Source organism: Myiozetetes cayanensis, unplaced genomic scaffold, assembly GCF_022539395.1.
Source record: "Myiozetetes cayanensis isolate MyiCay16 unplaced genomic scaffold, myiCay2020 scf14, whole genome shotgun sequence".
NCBI lineage: Eukaryota > Metazoa > Chordata > Aves > Passeriformes > Tyrannidae > Myiozetetes > Myiozetetes cayanensis.
Genome location: NW_026087048.1, coordinates 19,994,646 through 20,022,228, shown reverse-complemented (window position 1 = coordinate 20,022,228; position 27,583 = coordinate 19,994,646). Strand labels below are relative to the sequence as shown.

Genomic DNA, 27,583 nt, shown 5'->3' with positions numbered 1-27,583 from the left:
GCCGTGGCGGCGGCGGGAGCGGGAGCGGAGCGGGGTCCCCGGCGGCGACATGAAGAGCCTCAAGTCCCGCCTCAAGAAGCACGAAGCCGTCATCGGGGGCAGCGCGGTGGGTGCGGGGAGGGGGCGGCGGGACACCCGGGGGCTGCGGAGGGGTCCCGGTTCGGGGTGGGCAGAGCTCGGGGGTCCCGGTTCGGGGTGGGCAGAGCTCGGGGGTCCCGGTTCGTGGAGGGGCAGAGTTTGGGGGGTCCCGGTTCGGGATGGGCAGAGCTCGGGGGGTCTCGGGTTTTGGAGGGGCAGAGCTCGGGGGGTCTCGGTTCGGGGTGGGCAGAGCTCGGGGGGACCGGTTCGGGATGGACAGAGCTCGGGGGGTCCCGGTTCGTGGAGGGGCAGAGCTCGGGGGGTCTCGGTTCGTGGAGGGGCAGAGTTTGGGGGGTCTCGGTTCGGGGTGAGCAGAGCACGGGGGTCCCGGTTCGTGGAGGGGCAGAGCACAGGGGTCGTGTCTCCCCGGGATGATCCCGGCTCCTGGAGGGGCAGAGCACGAGGGTCCCGGTTCATGGAAAGGCACAGCCGGGGGGTCCCTGCTCCCCGGGATCGGGGGCTCCGCTGTGGGCAGGGAGCGCGGGGAGCCGGGGTGAGTGGGGGGCAGAGCCCCCCGGATCCGTGGGGAGCTGGGATCGCTGGAGGGTCCCGGGGTCTGGAGGGCAGGGACCCCCGGTGGGCTGTGCCGGGGAGGGGGCACGGGAGCCAGGGGGTGACATTCCCTGCCCCCGGCGCTCATTCCGGCCGCCCGCTCGGAACACGGGCGTGCGATCGCATTTAGCGCTGCCCTGGGCTCTGCCGGCCGGCCCCGGCAGGAATTAACACCTCTGTGTTCCATCGGAGCCTCCGGAGCCGGTGCAGCCCCGGCTGGCAGCCAGCCCTGGGGCGCCCGTGTGTGCACGGCATGGGCAGGATGGCAGGAGCTCTGCGGGAGCGATTCACGGGGCAGCACCGGAGCGCTCGGGAAGCAGGACGTGCTCAGAAAGCGGGCAAAAACCTCTCAGAGGGCAGCTGGCCACTGCACAGCTGTGATTCCTTCCTGATCATCCAGGCTGGAATGCTAGGCCTGGGCGAGGCAGAACCTCTGGAAATGCACCTTTGCGATGGTGCAGTTGTCTGTGCCTTGGTTCTCTCTCTCTTCCTAAATTTAGGCTGCTGTTGACTGGCTTCGTTGGTCTTTATTTTCACTTCGCTCACCCCTGCCGGTGACTTTTGGTGGGGGAGGTCTTTGTAACCGGAGAAAGCCGTGCTCGGGAATCGCTTTGTGTGGTCAATCACCTTTGATGGTGAGTGTTGGGTGGACGCCCCCCCGGGAATCCGCGCTGTCAGTTGCGCTCCCGAGCTCATCCCTCATCCCGCTGGCACCGCGGGATAGCGGGAAAGGGCAGGAAGAACGTGAGACGCTGCCTTTTGTCAGCTGTCCTTTGAGATGCTGGCTGCCTTTAAAATCCTCCTGCGCATCTGCCTCGGCTCTGGAGCTGCTACCTGCACATAATCACTCGCCTGAAAGAGGCGTGGATGCTGAGGTTTGGGAAGTGCTGAGCGCGGTCCCTGGCAGTGACAGCTCCCGGCGGGGCCGGAGCATTCCCGGAGCACGGCAGTGATTCACGAGTCAGTTATGATGATTTGTCATGTGTAGGCTGGCGCTGCCTTGTGCTCATCGGTTGTCCTGTACTTTAGAGCTGTTTGTCATTCTCAAATTAGCCCACAATAATTAAGTCTCAGCGAAGACTGACAGCACCCGTATTTGTTTTGAGTAGGCATGGAGATTTTTCGCTTCCATAGGTGAGGGCTCAACGATCCTTGCCTTCAAAGGAGGTTTGAGTACTTCTAATACTTTTAAGAGCTGGAGTTATTCTAAAATATGCGAAGGGAAATAGCTTTCAGCAAGATCCCTTAAAAACTGGGCTTTGTATCCATGATAAACTCATTTCCCCTGCTTATTGCATAGTTTGGTTACATGATCACCAGCTCATCAAATACCAACCTATAAACTTCTGTATGGGGGCAGAAATCCATCCCCAGGGGTGGGTGTTAACCGTGAGGCCGAAGGGGATGAAGGGATGAAGCCAGGTCTCTGTTCTGCTGCTGGGGAAGGAGGGAAGTGGGTGGGAATCCTGCCAGCAGGAGCTTTACAGATCCTGCTCAAAGGAGAGTAAAAGAGTTGCCTGTTTGAGAAACTTCATCCCTCTCTCCTCTCCCCACCCAGTGCTATTTCCTGGGGGGTGGAGAGAAACCTAATCCATGCTGCTTTTGGAAATTTCCCTCCAGGTTAAGGGAATAATTAGGTGCCTTCTGATGGAGATCTGTTGGAAATGGCTTTATTACTGGGCTCCTGATGGAGGGAAGCCGCAAAGAGCAGCAAAAAGTAAAAGCATTAATTATTACCAATTCCACAGTTATCCAGAACGTTGTGCCTGCAATGGAATTACCTGGTTTTGCCAACGCCAGCTGGCTGATGGTGCTTGGAAAATCATCTGAGCAGCCTGTTTGGTGCTTTGAATAGTGAGACAAATGCTTGTCGTTGGCAGGAGTGTAGGCTGGAAGCTTTAATGTGAGACTCTGTGGAGCACAAAGCCGTGAGGTCAGAGGTGATGCCTCTTTCACCAGCAGATACAGAAAAGGCTTTAATTAATGCAGTCAGTCCCACCGGGTGCCCACAGCAGCACACACTGGCTGCGTTTCTGAGGTTCCAAAATACATCCTGGTACTGTAAATGTGAGTTTGTGACCTGGTTCGTGCTCCTCCAGCAGAGTCAGAAGTTCTGTGTGCAGCTGTCTGTACAAATGACATGCTCACTGCTGGGTTTCTCCTGAGATGAGAAGGTGGTTGGGGAAGGTTTGGTTCATTGTTCTGCAACGTTATTTTTGGTTCAGGCCTCTGCAGATGGAGTGTCAGGGGTGAGGTTCTGACTGCGGCCCCTGCGGGGGGAGAGGTGCCCACTTGTTTGTGTGACACTTGGGAAGCAGCTGTGGAGGTGTTCTGTTAAACCTGAGCTGTGTTACCTCTTCAGTGTGGGGTTTTAACCTCTCTGCCCTTTGTGATGGGGCCTGGAATTTAGGGAAGGGGGCTCCTGGGGTTCCTGGGAAACACGGGATTCCTGGCAGTGCCGCTGAGCAGCAGCAGGTCTTTTTCCCTCTGGAATTGTTGCATCCCAAGGTGTGAGGTGGAGCTGGTGTGAGACCCACGGGTGGTTCAGAAACCGGCAGTGCTGCCTGAGATAGGAATCACCTGCACGTGGTGGCAATGAGCAGACACAAAACCATGTGAAAGCTTCTACCAATCCTTTCTCCTCTGGGAAGGGTGATGCTGGGTTTTGTTTAATGAAGAGAAACTGAACCTCGTCTATAATTAGTGGAAACCATTGTGCAAGGAACAAAGGTGGACACCTGAGCACTTGCCCTGCTCTGATGATCTGTGATTATTAAATTAATATCTGCACAGGCTCTGTAGTTAGTGACAGCTAAACTTGTTCAGGGTTGTGTCAACAGTTTTCTTCCCCGTGGAGGCTGCCCAGCTCTGTTAAATGGGTGAGTTTTCCTCTAGGTAAGGAGTGGAGCTTTGTGGGGTGACCCAGTACGAAATTACACATCCACTCCTGCCCTGTCAGCACCAGAGAGGGCAGGTACCACCTCTTGTTCTGGTCTGACCCATTTTACTGGGGGAATGAAGAATACTGTTTGAATTTGCTAATTCATCAGCAGCACCATCTCTTTGTACGAATATGTTAAAAATGCTTTGTAACCCCAGAGTGCTGCCAAACACACATTAGTAACTGAAGGAACGAAGTAAAAAATAGATGTTTGATAATTTTAAGCCTTCACAGGTTGAAGATCACTTCTGGAGGCACGGGCAAGCCTCGTGCTGCTGGTGGCACAGGGTGGTTTGTACAGGAGCGAGGTGTTGGGGGTGTTTGTCACGACTGCCCCGTGCAAAGGCAGAGCAGCTGGGGAGCCACTCGCTGCTCACGGTGCTGGGAGGCAGCAGTGGGTTCTTCCAGCCTTGCTGCTCGTGGCCAGAGCAGTCCCTGTGCCATCCCTGCCTCCCTCGGGCAGCCTGGGGTGACTCTGTGCTGGTATCTCGGAGGACCCACAGCACTGCAATATTCAAATGGCATTCCTGGCCGGGCTGGGGTTGTTCTTTCCAGCACCTTTGGTTCCAGGAAGCTTTATTGAGGCTCCTGCTAATAATGCCTGTGCTCCTTGGAAAAACCCCTTTGTGATTCGTTTGCATTTAGTTAACTGGAATTAGGTGTTTGTTTCGGTGATGTTTGGGGTTGATGCTGAAGGAACACAACAGGCAATTTGTGGTCCAGCAAAAGCTTTGTGGTGCAGCCTGTTTACAGGTGCATTGTAATTTTCAGGCTCGGTAGAAGAGAGTTTTAATGCTTTATCAGTTTGGAATGTAGCAATTAAAAATATTTAAAAGAGGGGGGGTTTAGTGAGTGCCTCTGAGTTCAATACCCTGAGCTGATTTGCAGACATAATTACACAGATAAGCTCCATGGTTTATCTGGTTTGAGTTCATCTGACCTTTGGTGTAGAAGCAACTTAGGGAGCACTTTGCCAGTATTTAAATATTAATATTAGCAAGCAAATGCTTGAACATCTGAGAGCGATTCTGTCTCCACGTTCTCATCACTTAATGGTGACAGAACAGGGCTGGGACTGCAGTGGGTTATCCCTTCCCTGTGCACATGTGCTTGGGGCTATCCCTGTGTATGGATGTAATAATCACACTGTATTTCATCAGCCCCTGATATTTCCTGATGCTTTGCTAATAAATGGAAGTACACAAATCAATGGGGCCTCGCTGAGAGCTCCTAATTCCAGCTGATGCTGTGCCCGGGGTCCCGGGAAGGGTGAGGGTGATGTGCTGCCCTTCCTGGCACTCTGACCTTGCTCCTGCTTTCTCCCCCTGCTTAAGGGGAAACATTTTCCCCTGGGCACTCGTGGGGTGAAGCTGGGAAGGAGCAGCAGGACCTGGGCTGCTGTATCTGCGAGGTGGGAGCTGTGGTGCTCTGCTTTGCTCTGCTGTGTGTGAGTCCGGCCTCAGTCACCATAAAATGGACTTAACAGAGTTTTCTAAGGAGCTGCAGAGCCACTGCTTTGTTGCTTTGTTTGCAGAGTGCATAAGCAGCTCTGATCACTTTTGTTGGTGTCCAGGTCAGTCTGTGTCTCAAGGCTGGGAATTCGAGGCTGTTTCACCAGTAAAGTGCACTGTGGTTGTGTGCTGGCCACGAGACACGAGGAGGCTGTTTCAGAACAAAATTGAGACTATTTTAAATTCTTTTATCGGGGCTTGCCTCCTTCAGGGGTTGTAGGCAGAGTCCTTTGACACTTCCACCGAACCTTGTGAACTCTTGTGGCTGGTGCTGGTGGATTTTCCCATCCCATCCCAGTCATGTGGAAAGGGGATGCTGGCAATGCTGGGAGGGACCTGTTGTTCCTTGCAGGTGGTATGTGCAGGATTTTTCTAGGCAAATGCAGGTAAGGCAAAATCTACAGAATAGATGGGTGATAGTGAAGTGCCTCTGCACTGCAGGGGAAACTGCACCTGCTGAACATCTTTTGGGAAAAAAAAATAGTTTCACTAGTCTAACTTACCCTTTCATTCTGCCAGCCTGTGCAGTTTCCAAATAAATCAAACTACTTCAAAAGCATTTGTCACTTAGTGCTGTATGAAATGCAGGGTGTGTCTGCCAGGCCTTTCTTTTGATTACAAATGTACTCTGACCTCTGGAGAGGGAGCAGGAAATCAGAATGAGCAGCCTGACAGATGTGTGAGCCTGCCCCTGGCATCTGAGACACAGCAGGGTTAGGTGGGGCATGAGGAAGAAATCCTGCCCTGAGCAGGTGGGGAGGCCCTGGGACAGGGTGCCCAGAGAAGCTGTGGCTGCCCCTGGATCCCTGGGAGTGTCCAAGGCCAGGTTGGATGGGGCTTGGAGCAACTTGGGATAGTTGGCAGGGGGTGGCACTGGATGGGCTTTGAGATCCCTTCCAGCCCAAACCCATCTGGGATTGTGTGGAGGCCCGTTGGTAGGTTTGTGAGCTCCTGCTGTGCTGGTGCTGGCAGGGTGTCCCCAGAGCTGTGCTCTGGCCTGTGCTTATGTCACCCACTGACGGCATTAGCGGGGCCCTGTCCCGTTTGGGGTTTGCTGGTAATGGGATCAGCTGCCTGGCCCAGCCGTGACAGGGCTGTGCTCACTTTCACAGCTTTAGCCCAGCTTTCAGGCTGAAGGGCTTAAGAGCTGCTTTAAATTACAGCTGGTATTTCTGAACTGGGTGGGGTGACCTCAAAGCCCATCCAGTGCCACCCCCTGCCACGGGCAGGGACACCTTCCACTGTCCCAGGCAGCTCCAAGCCCTGTCCAACCTGGCCTTGGACACTCCCAGGGATCCAGGGGCAGCCACAGCTTCTCTGGGCAGCCTGTGCCAGGGCCTGCCCACCCTCCCAGGGAAGGATTTCTTCCTAAAATCTAAATCTCCTGTCTTTCAGCGTGAAGCTGTTCCTTTGTCCTGTCCCTGCATGTTGTTAGAGCTCAGCTGGACAGTTCCTTACCCAAGGCTGTCGAGGATGCTCAGAGCTCACCTGGACTTGAGGAAAAACTGGAGAAGTCAATGCAGTGATTCATTCAGGATTATTGGCACGTGGGTAGAATCCCTCTAGCCCTGGAAGTTTGTCACTCCCTGAGAGCCAGGAGGGCACTTGGAGCAGTATCCTGTGCCTGCTCAGTTTATGTTCTCTCTCTGAGCAGGGTGGTGTGAACATGTCTCTCCATCCCTCCCAAGGGTGTTGGATCCCAGATGGATGCACAGTGTGCAGGCACCCAGCGTGTCTGCTTCAGATAAATCCCTCAAACAGGGAGTGCTCCAGACAAACTGCTGGGAACGAGGCTGCTTCTGATCCTGACAGATGGAGGAGATGGGATGCTCCTTATCTTTGGAGACCTGGAGCTGGGAAGGATTCCTGGCAGGCTGAGCCTAGAAAAAACAGGTGCTCTGTGTTAATAAAAGGCAGGTAACATTGGCCCTGGCCAGGCATCTGTGGGGTGGTGGGCAGTGTAGCACCTGCAGGGATCTGCACTGCCCCTGTCTGATGATGTTTCTGGTCTGTGTTCTGATAAACAGCTCTGAACTGGGTTCTGAACTGTTCAAGTTGTTTCTACCCTTCAGGGTCCCTGATTTCAGTGCCTTGGAGAGCAGTTTAGTCAGGGGCAGTTTGCAGCTGTGTTTCCTGAGGCTGCCCGGTGCCCATGGAGCTGTGAGAGCCGCTCTGTGCCCGGCTGGAGCTGGGCAGGGCTGGGCAGTGTGGTTTAGCAACCCTAAGCCCTGTGGTCAGCACTGTCGAAGGAGGATCTCCAGCACAAAGGGGCTGCAGCTCACGAGTCACCAGGAATGTCTGCAGGCAGATAACGTGGAGAGGAGTAAAACCTTCGGGATAAATACTCTGGAGAAGGCTGTACACCCGGCAGCCACAGCCTTACCTACACTTCTCACCAAACTGCTGTTGGTTAAACAGCCCTTTTCTGGTGCTGTCACTTGTGAAGTGTATTTATTTTTTCCCTCCCCCCCCAAAAAAAAGCCATTTTTAGCTTGAGGAGACAGACTTGGTTCTGGTCAGAAGACGACAGTGCAGTCTCTGCACTTTTTTGGCGTGGCTTTGTCACATGGGTACCAATTGCAGAGAGGTCTTGGAGCATTCCTTGGGGAAACACGGTGGTGCTGAGAGGCAAAGGGGGATGTGGGATAGTTCAGAAATTACCGGGAAGGAGTGAATTAGTCCAAATATGAAAGAGTGATTCTAAATCTCTTTGCTGAGAAGATCCTTTTATTAGGCTATTTGTAGTCTCCTGTGTGTGTCCTCCAGGGTGGGAGTGGGTGTGTGTGTGGATTTTCTGGCCCTGGACCAGGTTTTTCTTCTGCAGACAAAACAGTGCATTGCTTGCCTTGTTGACCTACTCCTCTAAATATGGCACTTGGGAGATCTCCATTTAAATTTAAAACTTGTGAAAGGGGACTCTCCTTCTCCCCTCCTGTTAATCATTGCGCTGTCACTGAATGTTTTCACAGCCTCTGCGACTCCTCTCGTTCCTCATGTTGGGAGACAGACTGGCAGCAGCAGTAAGCTGAAACCAGGTTCTATTCAGAAAGGGTTTCAGAGCTGTAAAAGGAGAATTTTTTTAAAGCAGAGGCATGTGTGTTTTCTAATTTGAAATGGGTTACATTTCTGTCAAAATAGGATCATGCATTCCATCTGCTCCGCAGTCGTAACTGTCTGAAGTCTGAGCCTGAGTCTGGTTTCAGCTCTGTGGCCTGGTGGAATGGGGAAAAAGTGACTCCTGGGAGTATTTCAGTCCTCGTGTGTTATTAGTGGTGATAAGCGTGACCTTCCCCCATGTCAGTGCACAGTTAATTTGACTACCGTGTTTGTTATTTTAGAGCCAGTGTTTGCCCGTCTGCAGAGCACAACAACCCTGCAGCAGGGTTTCCTGCGTGCCTGTCTCCTCAGTTAACACCAAACCTGCCCCGCATTACTCAGGGCGCGGGCACGCCGGGAATGCACTAATGGCCATTGCTTTCTATGCCTGCCTAGCAAGGACGGGGCTATCAGAAAATAGATCAGCCTCAGGAGACTGTCTACGTATTGTTTACAAGATCCCCGGGGTCTGGGCACTATTTCCCTGGGAGCCCCAGCCACTCTGCTCCCACCCGACCCGCGGCTCTGGGAGGGTTCTGGGGAGCCCTGAGCGCACACGGCTCCTCTGGCCGGGAGTTTTCCAAGAGTTATGAAGTCTGAAGATGATCCTGAAGATGGGGAGAACATCCTGGGGGATCCGAGCTAAGTGACGGCCGGAGCAGGATGAATCCAGGGCGGCGGAGAGGAGCCGTTCCTGGGAGCAGCCTGTGTGAGCTCCGGGCGCTGTGAGCTGATGTGAGATAAACTGATCCCTCCTGGCAGCACGAGGCTCAGAGTTCAGGATGATCTGTTGGTTTTCTTGTGCAGCTAAAGACACTGTAGGTATCTGAGCTTTCATGTCCCTGGCAGTCATTTACAGCTGCAAAAATGTGAGAGCTCGAATTGCGTAAATGTTTTGTAGCGTAGGTGCTGTTTAATTAATGTGTGTTGTGTCTCTTAAAACAACCTTTCCTGTGAGGAATTTTCCTTAAATGTGAAATGCATTTGTTAAATGGGTAATGATTTAATCATGGAATGGTTTGGGTTGGAAGGGACTCATCCTGTCCCAACCCTGCCGTGGGCAGGGACACCTTCCCCTAGCCCAGGTCACTCTAAACCCCGTCCAAGCTGGCCTTGGACACTTCCAGGGATGGAGCAGCCACAGCTTCTCTGGGCAATCTGTGCCAGGGCCTCAGCATCCTCAAGGGGAAGGATTTCTTCCCCCTATCCCATCTAACCCTGCCCTCTGGCAGTGGGAAGCCATTCCCCCCGGTGCTGTCCCTCCAGCCCCTGTAAATGTAGTACATCCTAGGCCGTGGATATGATTTACTGTGATAACCAAAGGGAAAAAATATGAAAGTGATGGATTTGTTTGTTTGGGTTTGGTTTGTTTTGTTGTTTTTTGTTTTTTTTTTAAGTAATGCATTTGTTAGTCAGAAGTTTTATTAAATGGGAGCAAGGAGGGGCTGGGGAGGATCTTCTGTAGATGTGGGTGAGTTTGTGGTAGCAGGTATGAGCTGCAAAGGTGCAGCTGGGCAATCCCGGCCCAGTGACTGACACTCCAGGTGGGATCCCCTTCCTGAGAGGATGGGAATGTGCCATGTGCAGAAGAATTTAGAGGGCACAGAGTTGATGCTGTGTGTGCACAGCCTCTAAGGTGTTTGGAATTAAAACCTGAAGCTGAGGAGGTGGCTTTGCAGAGGAATGGTGTCCAGGCTGGGAAGGGACAGCGGCGTTCCCAGGCGGTGCAGGCAGAGTTTGCTGGGGCTGGTGGTGACACCAGCACAGTGACTTCATTAGGCCAGGCTGGCTTGGCTTTCAGGCTAATGGATGTTTTAATTGATTGACAAATGAGTTCTGCACTTCAGCTGGGCAACACTGGTGGTAATGTCATTAGTGGTCTATTTTTATTACCTCATGTCACTTTTAGCAAGCGTTGTACTGAGTAAGCTGTTGTTAAGCCTTCATGATTACTGTAATCTTGTTTGTTGTGAGAAAGGGGAGTAAAGATAATCACACAGAAACTTAGGGCTGGAAGGGCCCTCTGGAGATCATCCAGCCCAACCCCCTGCCAAGGCAGGTGACACAGGAATTCATCCAGGTGGGTTTGGAATGTCTCCAGAGAGGGAGATTCCATGCCCTCCCTGGGCAGCTGTTCCAGTGCTCTGCCACCCTTAAGGAAAGAAGTTCTTCCTCCTGTTGAGGTGGAACTTCTCATGGTTTGGTTTATGGCCATAGCTCCCTGTTCTGTCAGTGGGCTCCACTGAAGAGTCTGGCACCACCCTCTGGCACCCCTTGGAGATGTTTGTATGGATTGATGAGACCCCTCTCAGCCTCCCCTGGTCACGATTGCAATTCCACTTTACAAATCACTACAGATGCAGGTGCTGGCAGTGGGCTTTTGGTTCTGTTCTTTTTGTGTATCCTCTTTTTCCTGGCAAACCCTAGGTTCGAGTTATCTGTTTAAATGTTCTTTATTTGGTGAGGTGTGGAACTCCTGATCCACAGGGATAAGTAACTTCGTGCACCTACAGGCTGCTTGTGTCTCACTGTTGTCAACAAATTCTTTTGCTGTGCAGAGTTAGATTTCAATATAATGCTCCTTTTTAAATCTTGTTCTTCAGTGTCCAGCTTGGCTGGGAGGTTTCTGTCACAGGCAGAAATTCCTGGAAAGCCCAAAGCCATTCAGGAGGGGTGGTTTGGCAGTGAAGAGAACAAACTCTGTATCTTGGGGTGGGAGGCTTGGCCTGTGGCCTGAAATTCTAAATTGGAAGTAAACAAGGGAAAAGTGGGGGATGACGACTGTCTGGGGCTGAATGTGTGGTGGGCTATTTATAACTGACTTGGACTTCCTTTGCCCTCTCCATTGCTTTGGGAATTGCAGGCTTTTGAACTTTGAATTTCTTTCTTCTACAGCTCAGTTCTCTTGACCACCATTAGCAATTACTCGGGTAATTTTTGACCCAGTGCACAGTCTGGCACAGCCAGGAAAAGCTGTGTCCTGGTGCATATTTTTAGACCATCCATTAGTTGTTGAAACATGAAAACTGAGCAAAGAATGAAGCAGGACGAGGAAAACCAAAGAGGTTTGATCCTAGAGGTCTCCTTCAGGACCAGAGTGGCTCACCCAGGTCGTGTCTGGGCACTGTTCAGTTCCAGCAGCCTGGCTGAGGTGTCACAGCGACGTTGTGCACAAACACCTGTGAGCAGCTTGATGGTGTGACTGCCTCTGCAGACCAAGACGTGCTTTGCTGTGCCCCCCACCCTGCCCTCGCTGGGTTGGTGCTGCCCCACGGGCTCACTCGCCTCTCTGCTTCTCTCCTGCACAGCTGAACCCGGACTGGAACAAATACGATGACAGGTTAATGAAAGCAGCTGAAAGGGGCGATGTGGAAAAGGTTTCGTCCATCCTGGCCAAAAAAGGAGTCACTCCCACAAAGCTGGATGTGGAAGGGAGATCCGCGTAAGTGACCGCAGGGCCCCAGTGGGCCTGGGAAGCTCCTGAAAGTTCCTCAATTCCCAATCTTCTGCTTCTCCAAAAGCTTTTTTGAATCCCTAAGTCTATGCAATACAACATGTTCAATTCCAGTGTACTAATCTGGAATACCAGCTGGCTAGGATGGGAAATCCTCAAACTACCTTCACTTCCAAGGGAAGGGCAGTATTTAAATACTCGCTCTTGCCAGGTTTGAGTATTAAAGAGAAACTGAAACCACACTGGTATTTCACCTGGTTCACTGATTAGATAAATAATGGCTGTTTCTCAAGAAAGCTGTCTTGTTCCTTAAAGTAATATCTGCACAGCTCTCACCTGGGTTTGGATACTGTCCAGAGCTGGGTTTGTCCTGTGTAATGCCTTCAGTGTGCAGCTGTTGGCTCTGGCTTTCCTGGCTAATACTGCCATTTTTAGGTACAAAACAGCTGTGCTTAAGCAAGGTGTTTCCTCCTTTACAGGTTCCATGTGGTAGCGTCAAAGGGAAACCTGGACTGCTTGAACACCATCCTTGTTCACGGAGTGGATATCACGGCCACTGATGCTGCAGGTGGGCTTCCTCAGGGCTCCAGGGGCTGCTTGAAAATGTTCTTCTCAGCTGGGTGTTAATTTGGAATAGAATTAAGCTGAACCACAGGGTGGATCTTCCTCCTTTCTACAGTTGGCAAAAAAAAATTCATTTTCTGTGTGACTCGAAAACAAGAGAATTACAGAACTAACCTGGCCTGCTCCTTTCATGTGACAGTTTATTTTTTAAGTGCTTATGTGGAGCCATTTGCAGTGTTTTGAGGTTAAGTTCACTAATGAACTTGAATCCCTGGTTGCAGTTTCTCTAAAATAGGCAGACTGTAACAAACAGTGAGGTGTGTACAAAAGGGATGCCTTGGTTAGAGGCAGAATGGGGGGCACTGACACAGAGGGACTGTTGTATCTAAAGTGATGTGAATATTCATCAATAATCCATTCAAAATAAATCCTGGATTGCCTTTGGTCTGTTTTTAGGGAGAAACGCGTTGCATTTAGCTGCAAAATATGGACATGCCTTGTGTTTGCAGAAGCTCTTGCAGGTACTGAAAAATCCAGCTTGTCTCTTATTAGTGAGAGGGAAAAGGAGGTTTGAAATACACTGATTCAGAATTGGGATATGCCTTTCTCCTGTGGTTTCTTTTTTAACCAATTAGATTCTTTTTAAAAAAATAAGACAGTCATGGGGAAAAGAGCTTTAATCTTTCATTAATGAAACAATATTGAGGGTTGTCTTAGGTTTGTGTGATATTTATTTTTGCTTCGTTTATTCCTGGGTCAGTTAATGCTCATTTTATTTTTTTTTATTTTTTTTTTTTTAAATTTTTAATGGGTTCTTTGAAACTTCTGTTTATTTGGTGCATGTCTCCATGCAGATATAAGTGGCACATCTTCTTTTTTAACAGTACAATTGTCCCACGGAGAATGTGGATCTCCAGGGAAGAACTGCTCTTCATGATGCAGGTAAGGGTTTTGCTTTTCTTGCAGCTGTATATGAAACTAAGGTTTAATCAATGGATTCACTTTCAGAGGGGCAGAATTCTTCCCTTTTAGTTTTGGTGACAGTAATAGGAGAGAGTGATTTGTGCTGTCATGACACTTGTCCTCAGCAGTGAAGTGAACAGTCTTGGGGGCTGGAGGTCTGAGAGTCTCCTCTGATGCCTGTGCATTTTCTAGTAAAATGTTCAGCAGAGTTTCAGAGCAGAGCTGTCAGTAGGATAAGATAGCTTCACTCTGGGTTTTCTGCACCCTGCTTGTGCCACACGGTGTCTGGAACAGGAGTGTTGGTTTCCTTTGGGCACTTTGGGGGGTGGGAGGACCAGGCTGCAGAGCCCTGCAGTGCTTTCACATACCTGGGTGAAGTTTTGTGGGCCAAACGCACCCGAGGAGGAGTCTGGGCTGTTGTCAGCAGCGTGACCTGCTCTCTCTCTGTCTCCCCAAAGCCATGTCAGACTGCTCCTCCAGCATTCAGCTGCTGTGTGACCACGGCGCCGTGGTGAACTCAAAGGATGGCGTGAGTGCTGCTCTCACCCTGCTCCTGCACACACCCCTGGGGGAGTCCCCCTACTTTCTCTGCTTCCTCTCCCCTGCCTCATGTCTTTCCCCTCCCTGCCTCTCTCCAGGATGGGAGGACACCACTGGTGCTGGCCACTCAGATGTGCCGTCCCGCAGTCTGCCAGCTGCTGATAGACAGAGGGGCAGATGTCAATGCCAGGGACAAACAGAACAGGTAACGCACACAGAGCGTTGCTGGACGGCCTGCTGGCACTGGAAGGGTGGAAAGCTGCCCCTTGGCTCTCAGGCTGCAGAATAAACGTGCTAAATGTGGTGGAAAAGAACCTGGGATGTAGTTCAGAAGTAGCCGTGCCAGTTCAGCAACGCAGATAAACCTGGCCTTATTTTATTGCTTTTAGTTGCATCTAAAATACACCCAGGCTTGTTCCTGCCAGCAGAGAACCTACAGTTGGCTGTTTCAAGAGTTTGTGTCCAAAGCTGCATCTTGCACCCTTTGGGATCAATATGCAAAATGGCTCAGGACAAAAGGGGGGCTTTGTCAAGACGTGCTGAGTCCATTGGAGTTCTGAAGGGACCTCAAGGCCTTGAGGTGTTTATTTCTGGCTCAGGGGAGGGGGTTTCTCTTTGTAGCTGCTGCTTCTGCCAGTTATTCCTGGGAGGTCTCCTGCCTGGTGGCCGAGGGACGTGAGGCTGCCATGGGACAAAGCCTGGCTGCTCCCGTGGCACGTCCTGCAGTTGGGAAGTGTTTGGGAAGCGTTGCCAGGGCTCCCAGGTGCTCCCCTCTCCAGGCTTTGTCTAAACTCCTCATCTTGTGCTTGTTGTGTCTGTTGAGGTTTGTATCTAATAGAGAAAACCAAAGTTTTCAAAACACTGGGAGACTCTCAAAGGCAGCATGTTTGTGCTGGTCCCATGAAGATACTATCATTATAGTGGGTTTGTTTGCTTTTTAACAAATATTTAAATGTTGATTAAACTACTTTTTAAAGCTGTTTCCTCTCTGGACAGAGGGAAGGTGCCTGGGCTGCAGTTTCTGGGATTAGACATGAAAGTAGGAGGGATTGTGTGTGTAAGAGCTGCTCCCTCCAGGAGGGCTCCCCAGAGCTCACCCCCCTCTCTCTCCACGCCAGGACTGCCCTGATGCTGGGCTGTGAGTACGGCTGCAGGGATGCCGTGGAGGTTTTGCTCAGGAATGGTGCGGATGTGAGTTTGACTGATGGCCTTGGGCATGACTGTGCTTACTATGCCAGGATTGGGGACAATATTGACATTTTGGCTTTAATAAAAGCTGCCCTTGAGGACTCCGGCAAAGGTAGGAGGAACCTGGTTGTACCACTGTGCTCTCTGGGTAGAACTGTGTGTCCCCACTGATAAACTGCCTCTTTGGGGAGGGGAAAGAAAGGTTTTGGGGTTGTGTTTGGTTTTAGTAAAGCTTTTAAGGTAAATGCAGGCTCTGACGCCTCGAGGGGTTAACGTTGCTGAGCCTGGCATTGTAGGGTTGATCACTGGAGTTTTTAGCCTTATTTATAGAAAAACTTTGCTCTTTTGAATGTTTCCATGTTTGATTAACTGGAGGGTGGGTGGTGAACTATTTTTTTTGAAATGTCCTCCCAGTATGGAAAGTGGATAGAATGAGCTGAATGTGTTGCATTGTTGCATGGATCTGAATGAAATGCATTTCGTAACCTCCTATTTGTGTGGTGCTTTTTTTAGGAAGGGACAGCATGAAGAAAGGGCAGGCTGAGCAAAAGGTGAGTATCTGATTAGGATTGTGCTGTGACACAGAACTGTTCAGTATTTTATGATTCTAAACTTCGTCTGTAGCTGGGATCAGATGGTGTGGCTGGTTCTGTGTGAAAAATATTCCATGATGTGCATATTCAGGATTAGAGTTTTGACAAGCCTCCCATTTGTGTGGGGATGAGATCATGGGTGACCTCTTGTTGCGAGGCAAGCTGTCAAAATGGGAATGTTGTAGGATTGCTCCCCGTGGGAGCTGGAAGGGGGGTGGGAGCAGCCTGTTATCCCCAGAAAAGGGTGTCTGCAGGACACAGCAGGAGTACAAATAAATCCCTGTTTTACTGCTGTATTTACAGATTAGCAACATGTCACAGAAGTGGAGTCGGGGGTTTGTGCAGGAGGAGGTGAATGTCAAACTGTATCAGAAGGAACACAATGCTCAGGTAAGAGGAGGATTCCTGTGATCTGGGTATTCCCACGTGGATAATGAACCAGATGAACCAAAGAAAGATGAGCTTGCAAAGGAAGCACTAATGATTCCATTAGGAAAGGTCATATATTGCTGTTTGCTTAAAACTTAATTGCCTGACTGTGGAATGTGCAATTATGCAGATAAGCTGTAAACTTCTTTCAGGAAAAATGCTTTCTTGTGTAATAAGTAGTTGCAAGTCTCCATAACCTTTCCTACCTCTTAACCTTCTGTCTCTGCAGTAACACCAGAGTCACAAACCAGGAAGATTTATTTTTTCAGCACTCTCAAGAGATGTATGTTTGTGTCATACTCAAAGTAATCTGTGTCACAATTCTACTAACCAGCATTAATTTCCCATCTCGTTCCCATGTCATTACAGTTTTCAGAAAGGTAAACAACGCTTTTAATCTGTGGGGAACAAAGCCCTGAAAAAAGGAGGCCTTCACTCTGAAATGCTTTGTAATGCAAGGATAAAGATCTCTGTTCTCTGGTGGGGGCCAGAGCAGTTCCACAGTTAAGGCAGCGATTTCAGGCAAGAGTTAAAGGTGCTTTGTGTCAGCATGTGAGCACTGACTGAGGCACAGGGACCCATCACTCTGTTGGGTTTGGATGTCACTGGGGTGGCTCTGGTGGCTGCTGGAACAGTTTCACACTTAAAGGCTTGCACCTTTGGCTGCAGTGGTTGGTGTCAGGAGCTGCTCTAACAGGAGTTATTGTTATGTGTTAACAGACACAGATAAGCAGCTCTTGAGGGCTGTCAGCACTGAGGGTGATCCCGCTCTGCTCCTCCTTCCACAACCCCTGTGTGCACTGAGAGGAATGAGCTGTCTGGAGCTCGGGGGCCTGAAGGCTCAGGAGCCTGTGCTTGTGTAAACCTCCAGACCACTCCTGACCTGGAGAAGGGCCACAGAACCATCAGGGGACTCCTTAGGCAAGGCTTGGAGTCTTCAGTGGCTGTTAAAACTGCTGGTTCAGATTCATTGCCTTTCCCAGGGTGTGTGTGGTCTGATGGTCTGTCTGTATTTATTAATCTCATATTTCACTTTTAAGGACTTGGAGCTGGAAAACCAAGACTTGAAAGATCGGATGAGAGAAGCGCAGGAGGAGCAAAGGATGTTGCTGGACAGAATCAGTGGGCTACAAATGCAGCTGAATGAGGTAAACCAGGCCTTGGAACAACCTGACTTGAGAGCTGGGATAACCCCCTGATGCTGACAGTAGGAGTAGAAAGAAAAGCACGTGGAATTAGGGCGAGGTCTTCATTCCTTTCCTGGGAATTGCTGCTTTGTGTCACTCATTTTTTTTTAAATTCTTGTTCAAAAACAAACAAACAAACAAACAAACAAATCCCTCTCCTTAGAGCTAAGCATGACCAGCAGAAAGAAAATAAAACCAGGGTTTGTTTTTTTGTTTGTGGAGGCTCATGTTTGTTTGTTTACTGAATTTTGTAGAGGTACATTTATGCAGCTCTTCCTAAATGCAGCACGTGGATAGAAAGAATATTTCTTCTTGGAATCACTGGCTTGTCTGAGCCTCTCTCTTCAGCATTGCCTTTATAAACCAGACTTCTGAATAGTCACTTTCCAAAATCAGCAAACTCCTCCTGAAGTTGTACTTTTCTGCCTCAGTAGTGTCTGATTTAGATAAGTGAGGAATGTTCCAGTTTCTAGGGACAGTGCTCTGTCAGACATCCTAACTCCTGTTTAACCTCTGACAGGGGAGATGAGGCTGGATGGGGAGCATTAGGAACTGGGATAGGTTTCTCAGCTGTTGAACTGTGTGCAAGCCCCTTAAACATCATTGAAAAAATGATTGGGGGGGGGGATTTTTTTTTTTTTTTGTTATTTTTGCAGGAGCAAATGTTTGCAGATGATCTTGAGAATGAGGTACGATAGTTCACCCGCAAGTGTAACAGGACTGGGAGATAGGGGAAGCAACTCTCTCGTTTCAGTAATGTATTTAAAACTGTAGAGGAAATAAAAGCTGCCTAAAAATGGTAAATGAAGTATCTGCTGCTCTGTGTCAGTTTGTACAGCTGCACAGCGTTTCCAGTACTACAGATAATATGTGTAATTCCTGTGGCACCTTTAAAGCAAACTTAATATTATAATTATCTCTAGTGACTTTCAGTAATGCAAGACTAATAAATATGAATAAATTAAACAACAGCAGATTATGTTGGTGCATATGCTTGACTCATTCTTCAAGACTCCTCTTGTAGAGAAGCAGTCTTGTGGAAGAACTTCAACATAAAACTTTAGGGGTTCTTTCAGTGCTGATCTTGGTTGAAGTTCTCCCTAAACTCTTTAAAAAGTTGCTTGAGATCTTGTAAATCTGTCCCCTCTTGTGGCTTTGGCTACTTGGCACTTCTTTCTCTTTCAGAAGGATGAGTTGAAGAAAATCCTCACTACCAAGGAGAAGCAGCAGGAGGAAAGCTTGAGGACTATTGAGGCTCTCAAAGCTAAACTCAAATACTATGAAGTACGTTCATTGATTTGAAATGTGATAGAGCCATCGATATTTGCAGCAGTAAATACTTAAACGCTTTAAATTGTCGAAAGTTTTAAGTGGTTATCTCCTTGTAAGACCTTTCCCTGCCCTTTAATGCCTAGTTTAACATACACCAAAGAATTTAAAACAAATTTTCAGCTTCATGTTTTGTGTTTTCTTCTGTTTGATTCTAGGGGGACTCTGCGGGGTCTGGAAGTAACTTTGGAAACAGTAAGTATGGTAAATTCTTAAAGCTTGCCGTGCCTGCTGCAGTGTTAGGATACACAGACAAAGGGGTTTTTTGTCATCTCTTCATATTGTTGGTCTTAAATCCAGCCAAGCATCGTGTCCCCCCCGGAGCAGAGTCAGCTGGACACGGGTGTGTCCGTGGGTGGCTGCCAGGGCACTGCCATCAGCCTCACTTACAGTGACTGGCCTCGTGAAATGTGAACTGTGACTCTGCTGCATCTTCTAAGAACGTGAAAAACAAGCTGAGCAAGATCCCTGCTCCCCATGGAGCTCCCCTTTCCATCCCTCATCCCCAACACAATGCTCCTGTCTGGCTCAGCACCAGGAAACCGGGCAGGGGCAAGGCTTGAGTGGAGCAGCTTTTGACTTCCAATCACAAGACCTCAGTTTACACCTCTGCCGGAAATAATTCCATTTGCACAGGCTGGAGTCTTTTGCATCCAGCCTGGTCACAGACCTGCCTTGCACTTGTGTAACTAAATGGCTCCTGACAGACTAAATAACGTTTTGAGAGCTGTTTGGCTGTCTGTCAGGAGGAATCACTTCTTTGGAGGGCAGGGAGATGCTTTTCCCTGCTGTGCTCATGTGCAGACCTGCAGCCGGGGTGAGGTGGCTTCCAGGACACTTCTGCAGAACAATTTACCCAGCCTGGCACAGCAGTAATCTTCCCAAGGTTTTCTTTTCCTTAGGAGGGCTTTGTCCAGACTTTTTATGTGACTCAATTAATTAAGGAGGGATTGTTTTAATACCAAGTATTTAAACACCAACCTTCAGTCTAGCATGGCCCTATTGAACAGACTGAAATTAGGAAGGAAAATCGTAGTTCTTGTGATTGTGTTTTTAACCAGAACCTGAATGCCATTTGCTTTGAAAATCTAGGAAAGGAAGATTCAGTAGTTAAACAAGGCCAAGTGCTCGCTGTGGAATCACAGGTAAGAAACATTTTACCAGAGGAGAGAATGCTAAGACAGCAATGCTGGGAAAGCTGAATGTCCTCATAGATGCATGTTTGTTGAGCATTGCTTCTGAACACAAAACCTCGAGGCTTCCTCGCTTTTCCGTGTTTATTTTTAACTGCTGGTGCCCTCTAGAGTCCTGTCTGTGGCAGGGCTTTTAAATACTAGGAAATTGGAGTGCTGAAGGGTCTGTAAGGAGCTCTCCTAAACCAGGATCAACTGTCACAGGGTAAAGTTGGGGTTCCACCTCCATGATTTTTTTCTACTTTAAATTTGGGTAATATTCAGAAGATTTCTTTTTTCCTGCCAGCTATGTGGTCGTTTCCTGACAATTCTGTTTGGTAGCTGTCAACCTTCTAAAGCAACAATTCCAGTGTAAACAAGGCCTGTCAGACCCTTGGGGGTGGAACGAGATGGTCTTTAAGGTCCTTCCCAACCCAAGCCCCTCTAGAATTCCAAATGACTGTATTCCTCAGTCCTTTCAGCAGGAGGGTTCTGTTAACCATGGCATACTCTGCTCTCATTCCTTATAAAATTATTTTCACCTGTTTGAGGGATGGGGGGGAATCTCTTAATAAATCAAATTTGTTCAGGCAGATGAGTGATTAAATATGAATAGCATAACAAGGGGAATGGAATAGACCTGCACTTTAATGTCAGTAGGGTCTGATGAGTTAAGATTTAGGTTTAGATGAGATATTGGGAAGAAATTCCTCCCTGGGAGGGTGGGCAGGCCCTGGCACAGGTTGCCCAGAGAAGCTGTGGCTGCCCCTGGATCCCTGGAAGTGTCCAAGGCCAGGTTGGATGGGGCTTGGAGCAGCCTGGGAGAGTTGGTGGGATGAGATGGGCTTTAATGTCCCTTCCAACCTAGACTTTTCTGGGGTCCTGTGACTGGGAAACAATAATGTAGAGCTATATTCAAGATTTTTACTGTTAGAAGCTGAAATGCCTGTTGTGTAATATGGGCAAGAATAACTTAGTGCAATTTTAAGGGAAAAGGAAATCTCTTGTACAGGTTCAGATCAACAGGGATTTAAGACAGTTCTTTGTGTGTGACAATTCACATATTAAAATGTGATAATAATAATAAACAATAAACCCATGAAAATGACTTTTCAGACTTGTAAACACGCCTTTTTTGTGCCAATTTCCCTCCAGTCCAGGTCCATGCTGAGGCCCCTGGAGCTGTCCCTGCCTGTCCAATCACCCAGTTCAGAGAAGGAAACCTTGAAGAAAGAACTTGACAACCTGAGGAGCTGCTTTGGGGCAGCCAAGGAAGAAATCAGCAAACTGCAGAGGGAACTGTCCCTCAAGGCATCCGAATGTAAAGCTTTGGCATCGGAGTGTGAGAGGACCAAGGTGGAATCTGATGGGCAGATAAAACAGCTGGAAGATGCTTTAAAAGACGTTCAGAAAAGGATGTTCGACTCTGAGGGCAAAGTTAAGCAGATGCAGACCCACTTCCTGGCCCTGAAGGACCACCTGACGAACGAAGTGGCTTCGGGGAGCACCAAGGTGGCAGAGGAGCTCAGGGAGCAGCTGAAGGAAATGAAAACCAAGTATGAGGGGGCCTCTGCTGAGGTGGGGAAGCTGAGGAACCAGATTAAGCAGAACGAATTGCTGGTGGAAGAATTCAAGAGGGATGAAGGAAGGCTGGTGGAGGAAAACAAGAGGTTGCAGAAGGAACTTGCTACGTTGGAGATGGAGCGGGATAAAAGGGGAAGGCATGTCATGGAGTTGGAAGGGCAGCTCAAAGAAACAGCAGCCAAGTTGGCCCAGTCTGTGCCTGCAGAGAGGTTTGAGAACATGAAGAGTTTGTTGTCAGGCGAGGTCAGTGAGAAAGCGAGGAAGTTATCAGAGGTGGAAGGAGAGCGGGAGAAACTGCAGGCGGAGGTTGTGCTTTTAAAGAGGGAGTGTGAGAGCCAGAAAGCTGCCCTGGCTCAGCACGTCAGGCCAGAGGAGCACGAGCACGTGAGGAGCGGGCTGGAGCACCGCAACCAGGAGCTGGGGAGGGCGATCGCCGAGGCGTCGCAGAAGAACGAGGCTCTGCAGGAGGAACTGGAGAGATTGCAGGCTGATAACAAGATCCTGAAGCAGCAAGTCCAAGTGCTAAAAACTGAAATGAAAAGCCAGAACGTGCCTTTAAAAATTCACGAGGAACTGAAGAAAACAAATGATCAGGCTGTGGGGGACCTGACCAAAAAGTTGTTTGAAATAACCAAGAAGTACAATGAAAGCAAAGCAGAAGCTGAAAAGCTGCTGGCAGAGAAGAACAACTTAAGTGAGAGCATTGGCCACTTCCAAGCTGTGTATGTGTCTCCAGAACAGCACAAAAAAGAAGTGGAAGCTTTAAAATCTAACGGGATTGAGCTTGAAAAGCAGCTTGTTGAGCTTCAGAAGAAGTATGATGATGAGCAGGCAAAAGTGTGCAAACTGGTGTCGGAGAACACAGTCATAAGGGAGACCCTGAGGGACCAGTATGTGCTGGCTACGACACACGAGGAGGTGAAATCAGTCCTGAACAACACCCTGGAAAAGACCAACGGGGAGCTGTCAGACCTGAAGGGCAAAATTGGGGAGATAAAGCACGAATTCCTGAAGGTAAACGAGGAAAACGGAGCTTTGAAAGGCAAGGTGAAACTCCTACAGAATCAGTTAAAAACGGAGTATATAAGTTTAAAAGATCACGAAAGCACAGTAAGCGCTTTAAATAAAAGTGTTCACGAACTGCAGGAGAACAATGCTGCGGTTAGGGCTGAGTATCAGAGGGGGCAGGAGGAGATTTCACAGTTGCACGCAGAAATTGAGGCCCAAAAGAACGAGCTGGACACAATTCAGGAGTGCATAAAGTCAAAATACGCCCCGGTCGCCTCCTTTGAGGACAGAGAGCAGAGCTTTGCAGCCACAGTGAAGGAATTAAGAGCACAGTTGCAGGAACAGGAGCAGAAGTGCAGGGAAAGCGAGGAGGAAACCAAGAAGCTCAAAGAGGAGAATGAAAAGCTCAAAAACGGCTTTTTGTCCATCCAGAACGACTTGCAGCAGAATTACATCCTGGCTGAGAAATCCCACGAGATGGAGAAGATGTTTGCGAGCAGGATGGAGGAGCTGAACGGGCAGCTGAGGGGGCTGGTACGGAGGTACACGGGGCAGGAGGAGGAGGGAGGGGAGCTGCAGGACAGGGCCAGGGAGCCCAGGGCTCTGCAGCCTCAGCCCCTCTCAGGAGAACACATGGAGGCCTTGGAGGAGGCTCTGGGTCACACCGTGGAGGACCTGAAGGAAGCCCTCAGGAGTAAGAAGGAGCGTTACGAGCAGGAAACACTAAAAGTGGGAGAGCTGCAGCAGGAACTGTCAGCTCTGAAGGAGTCCTCGATACCTCTGGTGGAACATGCACAGATGAAGGAAATGCTGGAACGAGAAATCACAGCAATCAAAGCCAGCTTGAAGGAAAAGGAGGGAGAAAACCAAGTGAAAAGCGAGGCAATGTTGAAGCTGCAGGCTGAGCTCCAGCTGAGTCAACAGGCCTTAACGGAGCTGGGGAGCAGGGAAGTGATTGACATGGCAGAATACACCTCCATGAAGAGCACTCTGGAGGCCCAGATCAGCAGCATAGCTGAGAATCTGTCCAGCATGAGTAAGAAGTACGAGGAGGCGTGTGAGGAGGCTCTGCAGGCGAGGAGGAGCGAGCTGTCCCTGAAGGATGAGAAGGAGCTGCTCCAGCTGCGGAGCTGCAGCATCGAGCAGGAAATCAAAGACCAGAAGGAAAGGTGTGATAAATCATTGACAACCATTATTGACTTGCAGAAGAGAATCCAGGAGTCTGCAAAGCAGGTGGAAGCCAAGGATAACAAGGTGGGATGTGGCAGTTAATGCTCCTGGTGCTCTCAGTTCAGCAGGGAGGAATCAGGCTGCAAATGCAGCTCCTGAGGTGTTCAAGCACGACCTTGTGCTGAGCATCAGGTACCCAGGACTGGCCCAAATCAGATGAAGTCCTGGGTTTGCATTATACTAAGGTTTTTTTAATCCCTCATGTATTTTGGACATCATGTGTAGTATTTAAATTCTATTAAAGCTTCAGACTTTGGGGGTATCAGGTCATTCTTCCATTGGAGCTGTGTTTGTTGGGCATCTCTGGCTTGCTTTCTGATGGTTCACTGTTCTCTTTAGAAGTTAGACCTAGAATATCTTTAACTACTTGCTTTTTTGGACCCCTCCAGGGTCCATATACCTGACACATCTCAGTGCCAGGAAGCACAATGTGACCCAGCATGTCCCAAAAATAAAGTCCTTTGTTGTAGTGAAGTCTCTTAGCAAGCTGGGACAAAGACCCTTCAGTGCTTACTGGCCTTCATCAGACTACCTAGAACACTGAAGAACATTAGTTTTTGGTGAGACATCCTTAAATGAGGTGGGTTTTGTGCTCTTTTCAAAGATAACGGAGCTGCTCAACGACGTCGAGCGGTTAAAACAAGCCCTCAACGGGCTGTCCCAGCTCACCTACACTGGGATCCCCTCCAAGAGGCAGAACCAGCAGGTGGAAGTGCTCCAGAACCAAGTGAAAACACTCCAGCAGCAGCTGGCTGTAAGTACTCACCCAAGGTGTTGTCTGACGTGCAGTAGCACTGCTGGATTCCTTGGATAAACAGGGAAACGTGGCCGTGGCCACTGGGGTAGGGGGTGGCTGCAGGCTGAGGCAAGTACAGGATTCACTGTTCTGGTTTTTGGTGGGTTTCATTTTTAATTTCCCTGAGTTCTTGCCTCTCTCTAAATTTTTCTGCCTTCTCTGCATTTTGAGTTGCAGCATTTGGCAGCTTTTCCAGACGCAAAGGACACAAACAATTCAGGGAGAATTTGTGCCTGCGTGGTACTCTGCTCTAGTTCACACCAGGAACCTTTCTGAGTGCAAGCTCAGTTTTAACACTTCCTTGCAGAAACCCAACCATATATTTTCTCACTTTGAAAGAGTGAGATGGTCCTTTCTTAATGGATTTTACTCGTGTTCCCTTGGCTGCAGACCCTGAAGTGTTGCTTACCATGGAGTGCCACCAGTGAGGGGGAGCACATCCTGCTGAGTGCTGGGATTTGGTGCACACTCAGGTTTTTGGCCCCTCTGACTACAGTAGAGCTCATAATTAAAGCTCAGAGTTAGTTATCCTACTTCTGCACAGATGTACAAACACATCTTTAATGCTCTTTGCAGGGTTGACCCTTATATGGCAAAGAGTTCTTAAATTGGGTGGGTTTAGACAAATAGCTGATGCTGGTGATGTGCAGGGCCAGGGGTTGGACTTTGATGGTCCCAGTGGTTCCCTTCCAACCTGGGATATTCTGTGATTCTGTGATCTCAGCCCCCAGGCTGGCTCTGGCAGCCTTTCAGCAAAATTGCTTTGCTGCAAGTAAGAAATAACAAAAAGAAAATGAAGCAAAGAGGGTTTTTTCTTGGTTAATGGAGGGGATATAACTTTAACCTTGAAATTCAGCTTTGGCTGGCCTGTCAGTGCACAAACCCGAGCGCCCAGAGCTGGAAATGGGCAAGAGCAGATGTTAAATGCCTGATTTCACCTCTCCCTGTCCTTCCCAGGATGCCAAAAGGCAGCACCAGGAGGTGGTTTCGGTGTATCGGACGCACCTTCTCAGTGCCGTGCAGGTAGGACTGGCCATGGCCAGTGCTCTGCTCTGCTCCTGGGTGGGGGAGACCCCTGGGCCGTGTTTCTGGTGTTGACCCAGTGTTTGCCTCTGCAGGGTCACATGGATGAGGATGTCCAGGCTGCCTTGCTCCAGATCATCCGGATGAGACAGGGGCTGGTTTGCTGACCTGCTGTGTCCCGTGGGAGTGCTGTGGTTGTGGGAGGGGGAACCTCCACGAGATTTGTACAATGGTGATGATATAGCTGCGATTTAGAACCTCCAAATAGGAAACAACTTACAAAGCTCGAGCATCTTCTTCTTGTAAAACACTAAAACAGGGCTCCATTTCAGGCCTGACACCTTTTCCACTGATGGAGGAAAGGTGTGGAACACCTTTTAAAACCGGTGTCAAACTGACTGTCAGAATGATGACATAGTAGATGAATTATTTTAATGTCTGATTGACCCTTACTAAAGCAAGGCCTATACCCAGAGCCTCCAGTTCATCCTCTGACTTGAACTCTCGGGGTGTGGTTAAAAATAAACTGTTCACAGGAGCCTGGCTGAGTATTGGGGCTGTATCTCCTTTAATGATTAAGAGAAAGTGGCTAATTGGTCACATTAGCTGACCAGGGTGTGCTGTGACACGAAGTCAGCTGCAGAGGTGGATAAAAGGTATTTAGGTGTTTGTTGTAACTTGGCTGGCCAAGTTACAGCCTTTATTTAATATATAAGCTTAAGATTTAGTGCCTTTTGCTTTTTACAAGACTTAAAAATCAGGTTTTCCATCAGAACACTAACACTCCCCTTCCCCCCTCCCCCCAAATCTTTCCTGAATGCTGTAATGCTGATGGCTGCAGGCTGGAAGAGTGGAGCTGGAGTGTCCTGGTTTGTGGAACAGCTTTTTGATTCCAGTGCCATAGTCCTGCTGCTGGATAATTTCATCCTTCATTAGGCCTGGGGGGTGTAGACTGAGCAGCTCATTAAGCTGCACAACAGTTCAGGTATTGGATTTTCAAACACCAGCTCCTGGAATTTTAAGGTGTAAATTATGTGCTATAATCTTATTTATGGGGGAAGATGCCAATAGTGAGGATTAATGAAAGGAGAATTTTTAATTGCTTGGAATCCACCCATTAAACAAAGCTTCATTTTTAACTGAAGGTGGTTGCTTCCACAAGGAAGTTTAATGAGAGAAAACATGAAATTTGGGACTGTTTGAAGGAAGTAATTGAAAAAATGAGCCTGGTAATGAATGGGGCTGTTTTAATTGAGCAGTGTCTGTGCTGACCTCAGCCTACTTGGTTAAAGCATTTGCTGATAACTCCCCAGTGGGGATCTGGCATCCTGAGGCAGAGAAGACACTTCCTCCCCCATGGTCCTCAAAAGCAGGGACTGAAGTCAGAGTGCAGAGTTCTCTGCCTGGTTTTAACTGGGCTCCCCAGCCAGCTGCACCTCCCTTTTTTTACAGTAGTATTATGTTTCTTCCCTTTTTTATCCCCTTTGGGGCAGAGTCTTGTAGAATTGAAGAGGCAGCTGCCACGTGGAGGCTCCAGACAGTGAGGGGTGTGCAGGGCAGTTTTTATTCTAGAAATACCCTTAATATATTTGCTAAATACGTGTCTGTAGTTGAACAGATCTGCTGCTGCTTTCCTTTAATTTCTTAGAGGACTATTACAGAAAACATCTCAGTATACAGATGTTACTTTTTAGCCAAACTCTTGTATGATTGCATTACTTGAAACTTTTTGGAGAGGATTTGTTTTGTTATACTAACTCTGGCATATTTTGATATTGTATGGTTCCTTAGCCGGGGGGTTCTATGTAAGTTTTTCTAAATCTCTCCCGTTTTACATCACCAATAAATTGTTTTCTTCTTTTTTTCTTGGTATTGTAGTGGTCAATTCTCTTAAAGGTAAAGAAATAGAAGTTGTTTGGCAAAGTAATGTGGGTATGAAGGGTGTTGAACTGGCCTGGATGATCTCACATACCAGGTAACACCCTTGGGGTTTAAACTCTGTTGGGGTTATTGTGCTTTTCTGTCTGTTTTCAGAGCGGGTTTGGTAACATTTTGGTGACACTGGTCGAGACCCAGAACTTCTACAAGTTAATTCTCCAGGGTAAATCCACTCTGGTCACTTCTACACCGAACAGGGCAAGTGGTGTGTCAGTTGTTAGAGTTGGGGGTGAGCCAGAGAAGTTCTGTTCCTGAGCTTTTAGTGCAAAAATATTCACTTAACTTACCCTGCTGCTGGTTCCATGCTGAGCCATCTCTGCAGATAATTTCTTGGCCCCTCCAGAGTC

General features: G+C 48.8%; 1 protein-coding gene across 2 annotated transcripts; it reads left to right on the top strand.

Annotated features, from left to right (window-relative positions):
* On the top strand, positions 1-27,170 carry UACA (uveal autoantigen with coiled-coil domains and ankyrin repeats). 2 transcript variants are annotated; one of them, XM_050309502.1, is made up of 19 exons: positions 1-106; positions 11,547-11,680; positions 12,172-12,260; positions 12,713-12,777; positions 13,141-13,198; positions 13,678-13,748; positions 13,858-13,964; positions 14,878-15,059; positions 15,461-15,498; positions 15,844-15,930; positions 17,010-17,117; positions 17,813-17,845; positions 18,342-18,440; positions 18,644-18,680; positions 19,578-19,630; positions 20,813-23,503; positions 24,084-24,233; positions 25,233-25,298; positions 25,394-27,170. In XM_050309502.1, exons 1-19 carry the CDS (start codon positions 50-52, stop codon positions 25,463-25,465), a joined length of 4,197 nt encoding a protein of 1,398 aa, XP_050165459.1. In that variant the 5' UTR covers positions 1-49; the 3' UTR covers positions 25,466-27,170. The 2 variants fall into 2 exon arrangements, with proteins under 2 accessions (XP_050165459.1, XP_050165460.1); XM_050309503.1 differs by lacking the exon at positions 17,813-17,845.
* The last annotated feature ends 413 nt before the right edge of the window (positions 27,171-27,583 follow it).